This window comes from Bombina bombina, chromosome 6 (assembly GCF_027579735.1).
Source record: "Bombina bombina isolate aBomBom1 chromosome 6, aBomBom1.pri, whole genome shotgun sequence".
NCBI lineage: Eukaryota > Metazoa > Chordata > Amphibia > Anura > Bombinatoridae > Bombina > Bombina bombina.
Genome location: NC_069504.1, coordinates 765,796,872 through 765,811,412, shown reverse-complemented (window position 1 = coordinate 765,811,412; position 14,541 = coordinate 765,796,872). Strand labels below are relative to the sequence as shown.

Sequence of the window (14,541 nt, the reverse complement as noted above, 5' to 3'; positions counted from 1 at the left end):
AATTGCAAAGTGGCGTCTAAAGTAAAAGAATTAGCCAATTTAAGAGCATGAATTCTGTCCATAATCTCCTCATAAGAAGAATCTTTATTGAGCGACTTTTCTAGTTCATCGAACCAGAAACACGCTGCTGTAGTGACAGGAACAATGCATGAAATTGGTTGTAGAAGGTAACCTTGCTGAACAAACATCTTTTTAAGCAAACCCTCTAATTTTTTATCCATAGGATCTTTGAAAGCACAACTATCTTCTATAGGGATAGTAGTGCGTTTGTTTAGAGTAGAAACCGCCCCCTCGACCTTGGGGACTGTCTGCCATAAGTCCTTTCTGGGGTCGACCATAGGAAACAATTTCTTAAATATAGGGGGAGGGACAAAAGGTATGCCGGGCCTTTCCCATTCTTTGTTCACAATGTCCGCCACCCGCTTGGGTATAGGAAAAGCTTCGGGGGGCCCCGGGACCTCTAGGAACTTGTCCATCTTACATAATTTCTCTGGAATGACCAAATTGTCACAATCATCCAGAGTAGATAACACCTCCTTAAGCAGAGCGCGGAGATGTTCCAATTTAAATTTGAATGTAATCACATCAGGTTCAGCTTGTTGAGAAATTTTCCCTGAATCTGAAATTTCTCCCTCAGACAAAACCTCCCTGGCCCCCTCAGACTGGTGTAGGGGCATTTCAGAACCATTATCATCAGCGTCCTCATGCTCTTCGGTATTTTCTAAAACAGAGCAGTCGCGCTTTCGCTGATAAGTGGGCATTTTGGCTAAAATGTTTTTGATAGAATTATCCATTACAGCCGTTAATTGTTGCATAGTAAGGAGTATTGGCGCACTAGATGTACTAGGGGCCTCCTGTGTGGGCAAGACTGGCGTAGACGAAGGAGGGGATGATGCAGTACCATGCTTACTCCCCTCACTTGAGGAATCATCTTGGGCATCATTTTCTCTAAATTTTGTGTCACATACATCACATCTATTTAAATGAGAAGGAACCTTGGCTTCCTCACATACAGAACATAGTCTATCTGATAGTTCAGACATGTTTTAAAATAAAACCGTTACTGTCACTTTAAATTTTAAACTGAACACACTTTATTACTGAAAATGTGAAAAAGTATGAAGGAATTGTTCAAAATTCACCAAAATTTCACCACAGTGTCTTAAAGCCTTAAAAGTATTGCACACCAAATTTGAAAGCTTTAACTCTTAAAATAACGGAACCGGAGCCGTTTTTATATTTAACCCCTATACAGTCCCTGGTATCTGCTTTGCTGAGACCCAACCAAGCCCAGAGGGGAATACGATACCAAATGACGCCTTCAGTAAGCTTTTTCTATGTATCTGAGCTCCTCACACATGCATCTGCATGCCTTGCTTCCCAAAAACAACTGCGCAATAGAGGCGCGAAAATGAGTCTCTGCCTATGATTAGAGAAGGCCCCCAGTGAAAAAGGTGTCCAATACAGTGCCTGACGGTTATTTAACATAATTCCCAAGAATAAAATAACTCCTCAAGCTATAAACTATTAAAAATGTTTATAAATCAATCGTTTTAGCCCAGAAAAATGTCTACCAGTCTTTAAGCCCTTGTGAAGCCCTTTATTCTTATTTAATAAAAATGGCTTACCGGATCCCATAGGGAAAATGACAGCTTCCAGCATTACCAAGTCTTGTTAGAAATGTGTCATACCTCAAGCAGCAAAAGTCTGCTCACTGTTTCCCCCAACTGAAGTTAATTCCTCTCAACAGTCCTGTGTGGAAACAGCCATCGATTTTAGTAACGGTTGCTAAAATCATTTTCCTCTTACAAACAGAAATCTTCATCTCTTTTCTGTTTCAGAGTAAATAGTACATACCAGCACTATTTTAAAATAACAAACTCTTGATTGAAGAATAAAAACTACATTTAAACACCAAAAAACTCTAAGCCATCTCCGTGGAGATGTTGCCTGTACAACGGCAAAGAGAATGACTGGGGAAGGCGGAGCCTAGGAGGGATCATGTGACCAGCTTTGCTGGGCTCTTTGCCATTTCCTGTTGGGGAAGAGAATATCCCACAAGTAAGGATGACGCCGTGGACCGGACACACCTATGTTGGAGAAATGAAATGCATCCATGTGGCTGGAATGTCCCTTTAATTTGTTAAAAAATATATTGTATAATATAAGCAAAAACATTTATTTTTTATATTTGAATCTCAAAACAAAAATACAAACATCAGTTAAAAACTGATTTTTGCGGAAATATATATATCTATACCATAATCGCGTTTGTTACGTGCCTGTCGGTGTCGCCAGTTGCACATGCATCCTCAAAAGGAATGTTGGCTGTGCAAGGCAGCCAAAAGAATGTTGGCTGCGCGCGCAGCCAAAAGAATCCACCTGGATGCAGCGTAGACAAACAAATCAGAAACTAACCACCCGCACAAAGTATTGCCAAAAAAAACCATATAAACCGCCAAACCCCCACAACGCCAACTAAATAAATTACAATATTAACCCCTAAACCACCAAACCCTACAATGCCAACTACCTAATTATACAATTAACCCCTTAACCGACTTCCCCCAAATCGCAATAAACCTAATTAACCTATTACCCCTAAACTACCAACCCCCCACAACACAATAAACCTAATTAGCCTATTAACCGCTAAACCGCCAACCCCCCACAACGCAAATAACTGATTTAATTACTAAGCCCCCTAACCTAACAACCCCTAAATTAACCCTAATTACATAAACTAAGTTACAATTAAAATAAAAAATCCTAACATTAATTTAAAAATCCTAACATTAATTTAAAAATATAACCTAACATTAAATTACAAAAAATAAAAAGTCTAAAAATTACTTAAAAAAAAATAAACAAAATGATTAAAAATCAAAAAAATTAAACCTAATCCCTATGAAAATAAAAACACCCACTAATCTAAACTAAAACTACCAATAACCCTTAAAATGGCCTTTCGTAGGGCTTTGCCCTAAGTTAAACAGTTCTTTTACATTTAAAAAATACCAAGTCGTCCCCCCTAACAGTAAAACCCACCCACCAAACCCCGCAAAATAATAAACCTAACACTAAAAAAACCTAAACTACCCAATGCCCCTAAAGAGGCATTTGTATGGGCATTGCCTTTAAAGGGGCAATCAGCTCTTTACAGCCCAAAAAACCCTAATCTAAAAAAAAAACCACCCCCCCCGAAAAAAAAAAAAGCCTAAGACTAAGCCCCAAATAGGTACTCACCTTTCCTGAAGTCCGGCGGAGGTCTTTTTCCAGACGGCTCCATCATCTTTTATCTTCATCTGGAGGGAAGGCGGCGCGGAGCGGAGGTGCGGAGCTGGCTTCCCCGATGCACAGATCATCAGCAGCGATCTTCAGCGGCGGCGGTCTAAAGCTACGCGGAGACTACTCTTCATGCGATCGTCCACCGCACACTGAAGATTAAATGCAAGGTACCCCATATTTATTGGGGTACCTTGCATTCCTATTGGATGAAATGTTTAAATTAGCCAATAGGATGAGAGCTACTGAAATCTTATTGGCTGATTTGAACAGCCAATAGGATTTCAGTAGTTATAATCCTATTGGCTGATTTCAAAATTTCATCCAATAGGAATGCAAGGTACCCCAAATTGAATGCGGTACCTTGCATTCAATTTTCAGTATACGCCGGAGATCGGATGAAGAGGAGCCTACACAACACTTTGGACCACCGCTAAGGACCGCCCCTCCGGATACGCGCATTGGGAAAGACCGCTCTGCACCGCCTTCGCTCCGGATGAAGATAGAAGATGGCGCCGCCTGGAAGAAGACATTCACTGTCGGACTTTAGAAATGGCGAGTACCTCTTTGGGGCTTAGTCCTAGGCTTTTTTTTTTTTTTTGGGTTGTAAAAGAGCCGATTGTCCTTTTAAGGGCAATGCCCATACAAATACCCCATTTAGGGGAAATGGGTAGCTTAGGTTTTTTTAGACTTAGTTTTTTTTATTTTGGGTGGGGTTGGTTGGGTGGGGGGGCTTTACTGTTAGGGGGTACTTTGTAAATTTTTACATGTAAAAGAGCTGATTTCTTTAGGACAATGCCCTACAAAAACTTAAATTATGCTTACCTAATAATTTCCTTTTCTACAGACGGGGAGAGTCCACAGCTGTATTCATTACTTTTGGGAACACAGAACCTGGCCACCAGGAGGAGGCAAAGACACCCCAGCCAAAGGCTTAAATAGCTCCCCCACTTCCCTTATCCCCCAGTCATACAGCCGAGGGAACAAGGAACAGTAGGAGAAATATCAAAGTGTTTTTTTGTTCTTCTGGCACCTTTTTCAAACAAATCACAGCCGCCCCACATAAAAAACGCGGGCGGGGAGCTGTGGACTCTCCCCGTCTGAAGAAAAGGAAATTATCAGGTAAGCATAATTTAAGTTTTTATCCATAAATGGGGAGAGTACACAGCTGCATTCATTACTTTTGGGAATACAATACACAAGCTATAGAGGACACTGAATGCAAAACGGGCGGGTACAAAAGGCGGCCCATTCTGAGGGCACCATAGCCTGAAACACCCAAACTTCCGACAAAAAAACGACTTCATCAGAAACAAAAGGGACAAAAAGGAAAAGGCCCAAGTTACTGCCCAACAGTTAGAACCAGCAAAGCCCTTGATAGAGACCGCTCAGAATCATTAGATTCAACCAAGCCCAAAGGCCTCTGAAGAGACAAAATCCCGCAGGCTCACAGCCCGCAAAAAACTCACCCCGACCAGAAGGAGGGAAAATATCCACAGTCCCCCTGAAAAGAAGAGAAAGGACAAAGGATAAGGAAGTCCGAAGGACCTCCAGAACACTCAAGAACTAGGGGGAAAAAAAAAAAAACAAGAGAAATCCAAAAGAGTAAACGAGGACAAAACAGGGCAAACCCAATCCAAGACCCCTAATGCATGGAGTCCAAGGGACCAAAGAAAAGCCCTGAAAACTAAAGGGAGAAGCAAGAACCCCTTTCCTACGTTAACTTGCACTACTGATAGAGCAACTGAAAGACGAACCGTCCCCGGGAGCCGCTAAAAAACAGTATCAGAATAACTGAATATGCTCCGTAGAAAGCCCCAGACTTCCTGCAGCAAAGGTTTTAAGCGAACCCAAGTCGCCAACCCTAGCTAACCAAGCTAGCCAACTGCACAAGACCGTCTTCAGAAGACAAGGTCCAAAGAGGTGCAAACCAACACTTTCCCAAGAAAGGCAGGAAAGGAAGGACAGAACCCAGAACCCGCAGAGAAACTACCTGCTGAGGAAGGATCTACCGCGAAACCTCCCACCTAAGGAAGGCTCACAAGATCTAACTATGACACGCGGTCAAAGATCAACAGATCAGACAGATCCCTAACCCTCATACGGGCAATGGACCCAGATCAAATCAACTGGTAATGTCCAAAAAGACAAAGGAATTAAAAATTCCTGATCACCAAGACCATCAGTAAGGAGAGGGGAGGGCATCCAGCACCTCCAAAAGAGCTTGGGTTCCAGAACCCGGACGTAGCTCCCTTCCCAATGACTAAGGACTCTCCCAAAGGAGACCCTCTACAATAATGGCATGTCACAAGAAAACAGCCCTTCATCTGACATCCTGCACGCAAGGCAGGGGGCACAACCTTACTGAGCAGAGGAATAAAATGACCTCCAAGCACCAGGCAGAGACTGCGGGATGCCAATTCCACCCCAAAAGGAAGGGTAAAACAAAACAAAACAAAACAGCTCACCCCACACAGATATGGAGCGGAAAGCTGAATATGGACCCAAAAGGTCAAGCACCGAATGAAGGAACCATTGGTTCACAACGGCCAGCCTAGCAGAATTATCCAAATCTCCCGAGAAGAGAGAGAAAAATTCACCCATAGGAACATAAAATGTCCCTGAACTGGGAAACTGGGCCATCCCGAACCAGTCCTAAGGGGTCTGGATACAGAAACCCAAACTGTACAATTAAAGACAAGGAATAAAGAACTCCGGGTTAAACCAAAACCAATAACCAATGGGTTACCCCAATCGGAGCAGACCTTGCACTACAGGTGATGCAATCACAGTCATATCCAAGGCATCTTGGACACTGAACTCTCACTTAAGCATCCCACACACGCAGTGCTTTATAAAGACACCCACAGTGGGATACAAACTCCCCACTGAAAAGGTGCTAGGCAATGAAAAACGTGATAGGCCATAAAGGTAAACGTACAAGAGGAAAAAGCTTGAACCTAGAAATCTGGATTGAGCAGATAACCATCGTCTCCAAGATCCTTTCAGGATCAACTTCCCAGAAGCCCCTACAGCTTGAGGAATTTACGAAAGAACGAGCATCCTAACCCCTGGTGGAGGAAACCCCAAAACGCCTAAGCAGGGTCAGACACAGGGAAAAAAAAAGACAACATAAACTGCAGTGCTCCAAAAATATGGAAGCAGACGAGATTCCGGAAGTAGAGAAAAAAACAAAAAGGCCCAAAACGGAGAAGAGTAAATGCCACCAGAACCTGGCACAACGGATTTCCGTGGAAAACCCAGAAACCTCCAAGCCATGCTGGAAGGAGAAAAAAACTCTAGTACCTGAACAAAAAGAACTCAGGAGCCTACATAATACGCCGTAGCTGAACCCAGATAAGCATGGATAGGACAAGCAGGACTGAGCACAATCCCCTCTGATGCCCCCAGAAGAGTAAACGAGGACCAGCCTGGTATAACGGGGCACCACGTGTCTGATATAGGCCCCTAGGGACAGAAAACTAGTACCCAACCAAGACCAGCCTGATACATAGGGCACCCAAGAACTGTCCAAGGCCATGAAAATTTGCAACCCTAAAGGGATACACAATTTACACAGACAAACGGCAGACACAACATGTCCTAACTTTTCAAATAACTTCCACAGAAGCACCAATGCAACCACAAAATCTCTAGTACCAAACTCCAGAAAAGAAAATGTTTCCAAATGAAAAACTTATAATAGCATGAGCTTTCAAAATTAAATAAAATACATCCTAACCGGATCAACTAAAAAGAGAGCAACACCCGGAGGTGAACGCCCAAGAAGAATAGACACACTGACAGGACCAGGCGGTCAGAGATCCAATTCTTCCAAGCCCAGAACTGGAAAAAACATACTCAAAAGAAAAATAAGACAGGAAGATTGATTAATCTCCCTTCGTCTAACCTTGCTTGCCATCTGGAACATCCTCCAGCACTGTCAAAACATGCCTCAGCAGAACACAAAGGCGTGCCAGTCTATAACGAAAAGCAAGACTTACCTCCGCCAGGGCAACAAAGGACCCTGTCCCCGAGGATTGAACCCCTGAAGCTTCAGAGGGAATCGCGCCCCCAGAGGGCTGATCTGAACCAGACGATCCCACGCCTGACGAGCCCTGGTTAAAAGAACACGGACAAAGTGGAAAATTTAAATGCTCCTGCGCCATTGATATAGCCATGCGGAACCGTGCGGTAACCTCTGGAGGAAACAAGCTGCCTTCCGGAGAAGGATAAACGGCGTTCGGGTCACCTGCTTGCATAGCCAAAGAAAGATCTAGGGTGCTCGCCTCGCGGGATATGGAATCCCCAGGGGCGGATGGCTCAGTGAACTCTAAGTTCCCCAATTCCGGAGAGCAGAGCACTAAAAAGCGGCATTCGGAACATAACTGATGGGAATGGATCACCCGGGCCCTTTCATATTCTTCGCAAGAAGTAGAATCTAAATCAGAGACATCCATCTCCAAATAATCAGAATCCTCCATAACTTGGAGATCGTAAATATGGACAAAAAATAAACGGCACCTTACACCCCCAATGGCTGGAGCACTCACCACCTCTCATGACCCAGACTCTAGCGAAACAGACTCTCTCCGTCGCCACACTGTCAGGAATACGGAAATGGAGGACAGAAGCGTGACCACGCCTGGTCACAAGGTGCACCGTACAGTCCAAGAAAAAGCATGCCAGTCCGCAAAGACCGCGCAGCCTTCATTAAAGGCCTATGTTCCGAAAAAGCCACGAGCCCAAGTATCACTACACATTAGCAGATCGAATAACATAACAAACCTGATTAAAGTCCCACCTGTTCAATAACCCCCCTCAGGAGATATTAACCCTTGATTTCATAAGATAAAAGGAGTCCGACTGAGACCCTGTCTGTTTCTTCATACATTACATTTACATATGGAAAGTAAAATGAAATGATCTTACCGGAATCTACGCTGTGGAACGGGAACACGGCCCTTCAAGTGCGACAGATAGTAGCGTCGCTTCTGACATGGACTTGAGAGAAGAAAGCAGGCAGCGAAACTCGTCAGGGCTGATTGCTTATGGAGCTGTTAATATGAGTCGGGAAGGTTTCACAGAAATACTCTCCCTGCATCTCCAGACTCTAACTTTCATCTATTCTCTCACTGAGAGGCTGACAGGACTACTAAAACTCCAGTCTTATTCCGAAGAGTACTACCCTCCAAAAAAAAGACTAAACGAAAACTTCTGACACTTCTCTGCCAACCTCCTGTGACGAAAGGCAAAGAATGACTGGGTGATGAGGGAAGTGGGGGAGGTATTTAAGTCTTTGGCTGGGGTGTCTTTGCCTCCTCCTGGTGGTCAGGTTCTGTATTCCCAAAAGTAATGAATGCAGCTGTGTACTCTCCCCGTTTATGAAGAAAAGGCCCTTTTAAGGGCTATTGGTAGTTTATGGGGGTGTTTTTATTTGGGGGGGATTTTTTATTTTTATAGGGGTATTAGTTTAGGTTTACATTTTTTTATTTTGGATAGCTTTGTTTATTTTTTTCTGTAATTTTACATTTTTTATTTTTTGTAATATTAGCTTTGGGGTTTGTAGTTTTTTAAACATAGACTGTCCTCTGGGCAGGCTCATCGCCTAGTATATAAATAAATACAATCTTTCACATTACTATCTGCAGCAAGTGTTGTTGAAATTATACTACATGTCAAATTATTACATTTTGCTAGATGAACCGACCGAATTTCACTTTTACCTGCTTCTCCTGCAACTGGCGAATGAGACTTTGGGCACTCTTTAGACTTTCAGTAGCAGTGTAATATTGCTGTTTTACAACGGCCAATTCCCGTTTAATGGCATAATTCTCTTCTGCTTCCTGTGCCCGCGTCACCTGGCCCTATTCGAGGGGACATCAAATTGAAAAGTGTTACTTTTGCAAATTATTTCTTTTCCAATATTCCACTTTCTTTCGCCTTCAGTCATCTTCTTTTCATTCATCCCAAATCGTATTCACTGCTTTTACTTTCTTTCTTTTTTTAATCACAACTGATCATGCCTTTCAGATTAGGCTTTTCACAATCATATTACCCCTCTCAGTCATTCTCACTCAGTGTTTAAACCACCCATTTAATTTGCCCCATGCAGGTGACAGGAACAATTAAACTGGAAAAAAAAGGAAAGACATAATTAGCAACAACTGCAAACTCAGAAGGAAGAGAGGCAACTACTGTACCTGGATCAGCCTGTCTGCTAAGGCGGCGCTTTCCTATGATATCGCAGACGAGACAGTCCAAAGGGGATGGAGGGGGTTGAATTAAGAAAAAGAAGCAGATAGAGAGAAAGAAGAAAAAAAGCAAGAGACAAAAAAAAAAAGAAGAAAAATATAGACAAGAGAAAAAGAGATTTGCCAAAAAAGGCACAGAGAACGAGAAAGAACATTTGGTAGAGGAAGAGAAGGGAAGAAAGAGAAAGGTAACCACCACCGCACTACAAGAAGCAGGAGAGAATTAGACAGCCTACCATAAATGACCCCCATACTTTAAAAACTGTACATTATTCTGTGATTACACTGCAAGAAAATGCACTATGTACTTCCATGCAGAGTTATACAAACTGTTAAGAAGAAATTACTTATGTGAGCAGGTAAGCTTTTAAAGGGAGAGTAAAGACAAAATGAAACTGTCATGATTCGGATAGAGCATGCAATTTTAAACAGCTTTCCAATTTCCTTCTGTTATCAAATTTGTTTTGTTCTCTTGGTATCTTTTATTAAAGAGAAAAACTAGGTAGGCTTATAAGAGCTCAGGAGTGTGCACGTATATTTAGTACTCTATGGCAGCAGTGTTTTGCAACATTATTTGTAACTTTGTTATTAAACATTGCAAAACAATGCTGAAATAATCAGCTTATCAGTAACACCATGGTTGCTAACCTGCTCTCACCCATCATCTGATTATTTCGCCTGTACACTGGTTTAGCTATAATGAAAACATGGCCCGTTGGGGATATTTGAGGACCACGGTTGACATGCCCTATCTGAATCATAAAAGTTTAATTTTGACTTTACGGTACCTTTAAACTTTACTTGTGCAATTCACTTAAAGCAATAAATTAACATCTGGTTTATATAATCCTCCATCAAATTGTCCAAGGGAAGGAGGATGAGGAGGCAGCCAGGGAAAATGAGGAAGGGTAGAATATTTTTTAATGGAATTATATGAAAAGTAAATTAAACATAATCATCAAAAGGGAGTAAAGGAACAAAATTGTGTTACCTTTTCTAGAGTCTCTATCCGTTGTTTTAACAGACGATTTTCTGTGCGTAGACGCTGTGTGTAGAATTATAGAGATTAGATGTATAAAGCTTCTTAATTTCTCCTGCCTAACACAACAATAAGCGCGCTAAACCAAAGAGGTAACCACCTTAATTTCAATTTGTTCCTCCATCTCTTTGCTCTTAATTGCAGCATATTCTTTTTCCAGCCTGGTGGGTAAACACACACAATGCTAAAGGCATTTCTTATTTGGGTAATGCAGCAGTACCGTTTACTACGCCAAAACAACATATACCGGTAACTTAATTAATCATCGTACCGTTTCATTCTTTTTGGATTGTACTTGACCTGGTATGCCTTAAGAATCAGTTTATCTGGGCAGTTGTCAAATTGGTGAGGGATCACCTTCTGGAAATACTGAAAAATATTAAAAAAAAACAAGAGAATATTTGAGACTTCTGTACACTTTATTAAAGGGACATGAAACCCCAATTTTTTTTTTTTCATGATTTAAAAAGAACATAACATTTTAAGCAAGTTTCCAATTTATTTAGGATTATCAATTTTGCTTCATTCTCTTGGTATCCTTTTTTGAAAGAGGCAATGCACTACTGGGAGCTAGTTGAACACATTGGTTAGTCTATGACAAGTGGCATATATGAGCAGCCACCAATCAGCAGCTAGCTGCCAGATCCTGAGCCTACCTAGGTATTCTTTTCAACAAAAGGATATCATGAGAACTAAGCACATTAGATAAAAGAAGTAAATTGGAAAGGTTGTTTAAAATATGAATCATGAAAGTAAAACTTTGGGTGTCATGTTCCTTTAAGGCAATTTAATGAGTCATTCTTTATCAAATTGATCCTTTAAAGAATTTGTCTACCATTACAATGCAAGCTATTTAAAGTGATTGTTAAGCTTAATCAATTAAAGCCCAGTATCTAAAAATACTCTTAAAAACAGGGGCACTTTAATTCATTAAACTCTACAAACACTTTTTTTTTTTTTTTTTTTTTTAAATGCTTACCTTTGTGTTACGGTAAACAGGCCGCTAATGCTCCGCCCCCATCTCCGACTGTATTGTGCATATCAATGATGAATCCGACTTCCTCCAATTGTTGCGTGCCCCACGAGCTGGATGCCAATGGGGGCACACAACGATTGGAGGAAGCTAGATTCATCATCGATCTGCAAAATACAGAAGAAGATGAGGGCGGAGGATCGGTGGTCTGTTTACCGTAACAAAAATAGTTTTGTTTGGGAATATTGTATTCTGTGAATTTATGCACAGGTATAATGACTTTACAAATATGTATATACACCTATTAACAGAAATACACTATAATTCTATAAAGCAAAAAACACTAGCAAACCTTCTTGTAAGTGTCCGCTATTTTGTAAGCCAACAGGAAAGATTATATATATTGAGAGACAGCTCCACCCACAAGAAATATTTCTGCACACAGTGTGTAGTAGTCATCGAACCAGGTGGTCCTTGTCATCTAAGTTTCTCCTTAGCTATAGTGACAGTGTTTTTTGGATGTTAAAGGGATATGAAAGCCACCATTTTTCTTTCATTATTCAGATAGAGCATGCAATTTTAAACAACTTTCAAATTTACTTCTTTTATCAAATTTGCTTTGTTCTCTTGGTATCTTTCATTGATGAGTAAAACTAGGTAGGCTCATAAGAGCTCAGGAGAGTGCACATGTCTAGTACTCTATGGCAGCAGTGTTTTGCAACATTGTATAACAAAGCTACAAATAATGTTGCAAAAAACTGCTGCCATAGAGTACTAAAGACACGTGCACTCTCCTGAGCTCTTATGAGCCTACCTAGTTTAACTCTTCAGAAAAAGATACCAAGAGAATGAATCAAATTTGATAACAGAAGTAAATTGGAAAGTTGTTTAAAATTGCATGCTCTTTCTGAATCATGAACGTTTAATTTTGACATTACTGTCCCTTTTCACCCCCTAACGACCAAGGACGTGCCAGGCACGTCCTACAAAAACCAGTCGTTAATATCCAAAGACGACGTTAACGTCCTCAGGGGTTTCAAGCGCTGGAAGCGATCGTAATCGCTTCCAGGGTATTGCAATGATGCCTCGATATTGAGGCATCCTTCAATATCCTCTGGAAAGCAACTGATGCAGAGCGGGCCACTCTGTGACCCTCTCTGCATCGGTACAAAAACAGGTTAGAGAAAATAAACCCCTATGTATTCTCAACACTCCAGCTCCCTAAATAACAAATGCTCCTCCAAGCAAATGTCAAATAAAAGTAGGAAAACGACAATCTACACAATTTATATACACTTATCACACAAACTCTTATTGATCATATGACATTAAATTACACACTCAATTACATACAATCACATCATGGTACACCCATAAATAAAAGATAATAACTTCTGTATGATCTCAACTATGATTTTATTTGACTGATCTTATATCTGTGTAATATTGCACATTTTGATTTTATCATTTTTTACCGTTTTGTATTGTATTATTTTTCGCATCATCTTCTAATTATATTAATGATATTATAAAGATATGAAGTATCCTAATTGTTATACTTAATATAGCAATATAGTAAGGATAGTTCTAATAATGGTGTCTATTGGTTGCAAGATATTTCAAGTTACACATGCCCTATATAAGGCTCACTCAAGCAGACAGTGGACATCTTGATTAAAGGCCGGTGGCCGAAAAGCGTAGATTTGTTCACTGTATGCTTTTTGAAAGCAACAATGTAGAGAGAAACCGCACAAGAATCCCGGACCTGTGGGTGACCGGTTACAAACTGTTTTTTTGTAAACACTCCTTTTTCCTGTAAAACAGGTGATCCATCGCAATCCACCATAAGTCCGTTTGACATACGGACCACATTTAACACATTTCTTGAAACGCTACAATTCCGAAGACAAACGGAACTATAAGAGCTTTTCGCTCTAACTCAATCAGCCACCCTTCATCCCACGTAACCCGGAAGTTAATACAGACAGTTTGTTTCTTTTCTGCATAGATGCCGCTTGGTCGGCCCTGCTCTTCAAACGGATACACTGCCGCTCGGTCAGCACTTCACAATACCTTTTAAGGTTTAATTATATATTCCACTGCAGTGTGAACATTTTAAACTTTTAAAACATTTTAACATTATTTTCATATTGATACCATATAAAAAGATTATTTTTTCCGGGTTATTCATGAGCTCACTGTTTTTACTTTACTTTGCACATTAAAACATAACATCAATTGCAACAATTACCTTTTATTGCATTTGTCTTTACAGTTAAATAGTATCAATCTGTTGCCATCCTGCTTATTTACATCTTTATTCTCACAGCTATATAGCACAGTCTAAGTTTTTTTTATCTCAACCAGCTTATGCTTTAGCACTCTCCCTTTTTTTCGTTTCCCCTCTCTGCATCGGCCAACGATGGTGCCGATCATTGGTGGCGTGGGAGGGATAGGAGGGAGGCGGGTGGGCGGCCCATCGCTGGAGGAGGTCCGGGGACGCGTATGTGAGGGGGCGGGAGCACGCGTGAGGGGGCAGAATGGGTGGGACAGCTACACTACGACAAATTAATCGTGAATGGGAAACAGGCAGAGGGGGGATAAGTTTTGGGAATGGGATCTGGGAAGGGAGTAGGGTATTCTGCCAGTAGTAAAGATGGGGGTGACAATTGTGGGGTAGCTGAGAGAAGAGAGCTGTTTGAGAGGGGTCAGGGAGGGATCAGGGGGTGGGACGTGTCAGGTGGGAGGCTGATCTCTACACTAAAGCTTAAATTAACCCTACAAGCTACCTAATTAACCTCCTCACTGCTGGGCATAATAAAAGTGTGGTCCGCAGCGGCATTTAGCGGCCTTCTAATTACCAAAAAGCAATGCCAATGCCATATATGTCTGCTATTTCTGAACAAAGGGGATCCCAGACAAGCATTTACAACAATTTTTTAAGCAACTTTCTAATTTACTTCTATTATCTAACGTGACTTTGTTCTCTT

At 41.3% G+C, this 14,541-nt stretch overlaps 1 protein-coding gene across 6 annotated transcripts in view; it reads right to left on the bottom strand.

The window, feature by feature from the left end:
• LOC128663629 (EVI5-like protein) overlaps nucleotides 1-14,541 on the bottom strand; it is a 281,215-nt gene that overhangs the window by 111,365 nt on the left and 155,309 nt on the right. For 4 of the 6 annotated variants that reach the window (XM_053718046.1, XM_053718048.1, XM_053718049.1 and 1 more), the window contains exons 9-13: nucleotides 10,850-10,947; nucleotides 10,679-10,739; nucleotides 10,531-10,584; nucleotides 9,489-9,521; nucleotides 9,012-9,152 (exon numbers count right to left, since the gene is read on the bottom strand). In XM_053718046.1, coding sequence (XP_053574021.1) covers nucleotides 9,012-9,152; nucleotides 9,489-9,521; nucleotides 10,531-10,584; nucleotides 10,679-10,739; nucleotides 10,850-10,947 — 387 coding nt within the window. The remainder of the gene's footprint in view (nucleotides 1-9,011; nucleotides 9,153-9,488; nucleotides 9,522-10,530; nucleotides 10,585-10,678; nucleotides 10,740-10,849; nucleotides 10,948-14,541) is intronic. The other 2 variants (XM_053718047.1, XM_053718051.1) reach the window with 1 other exon arrangement.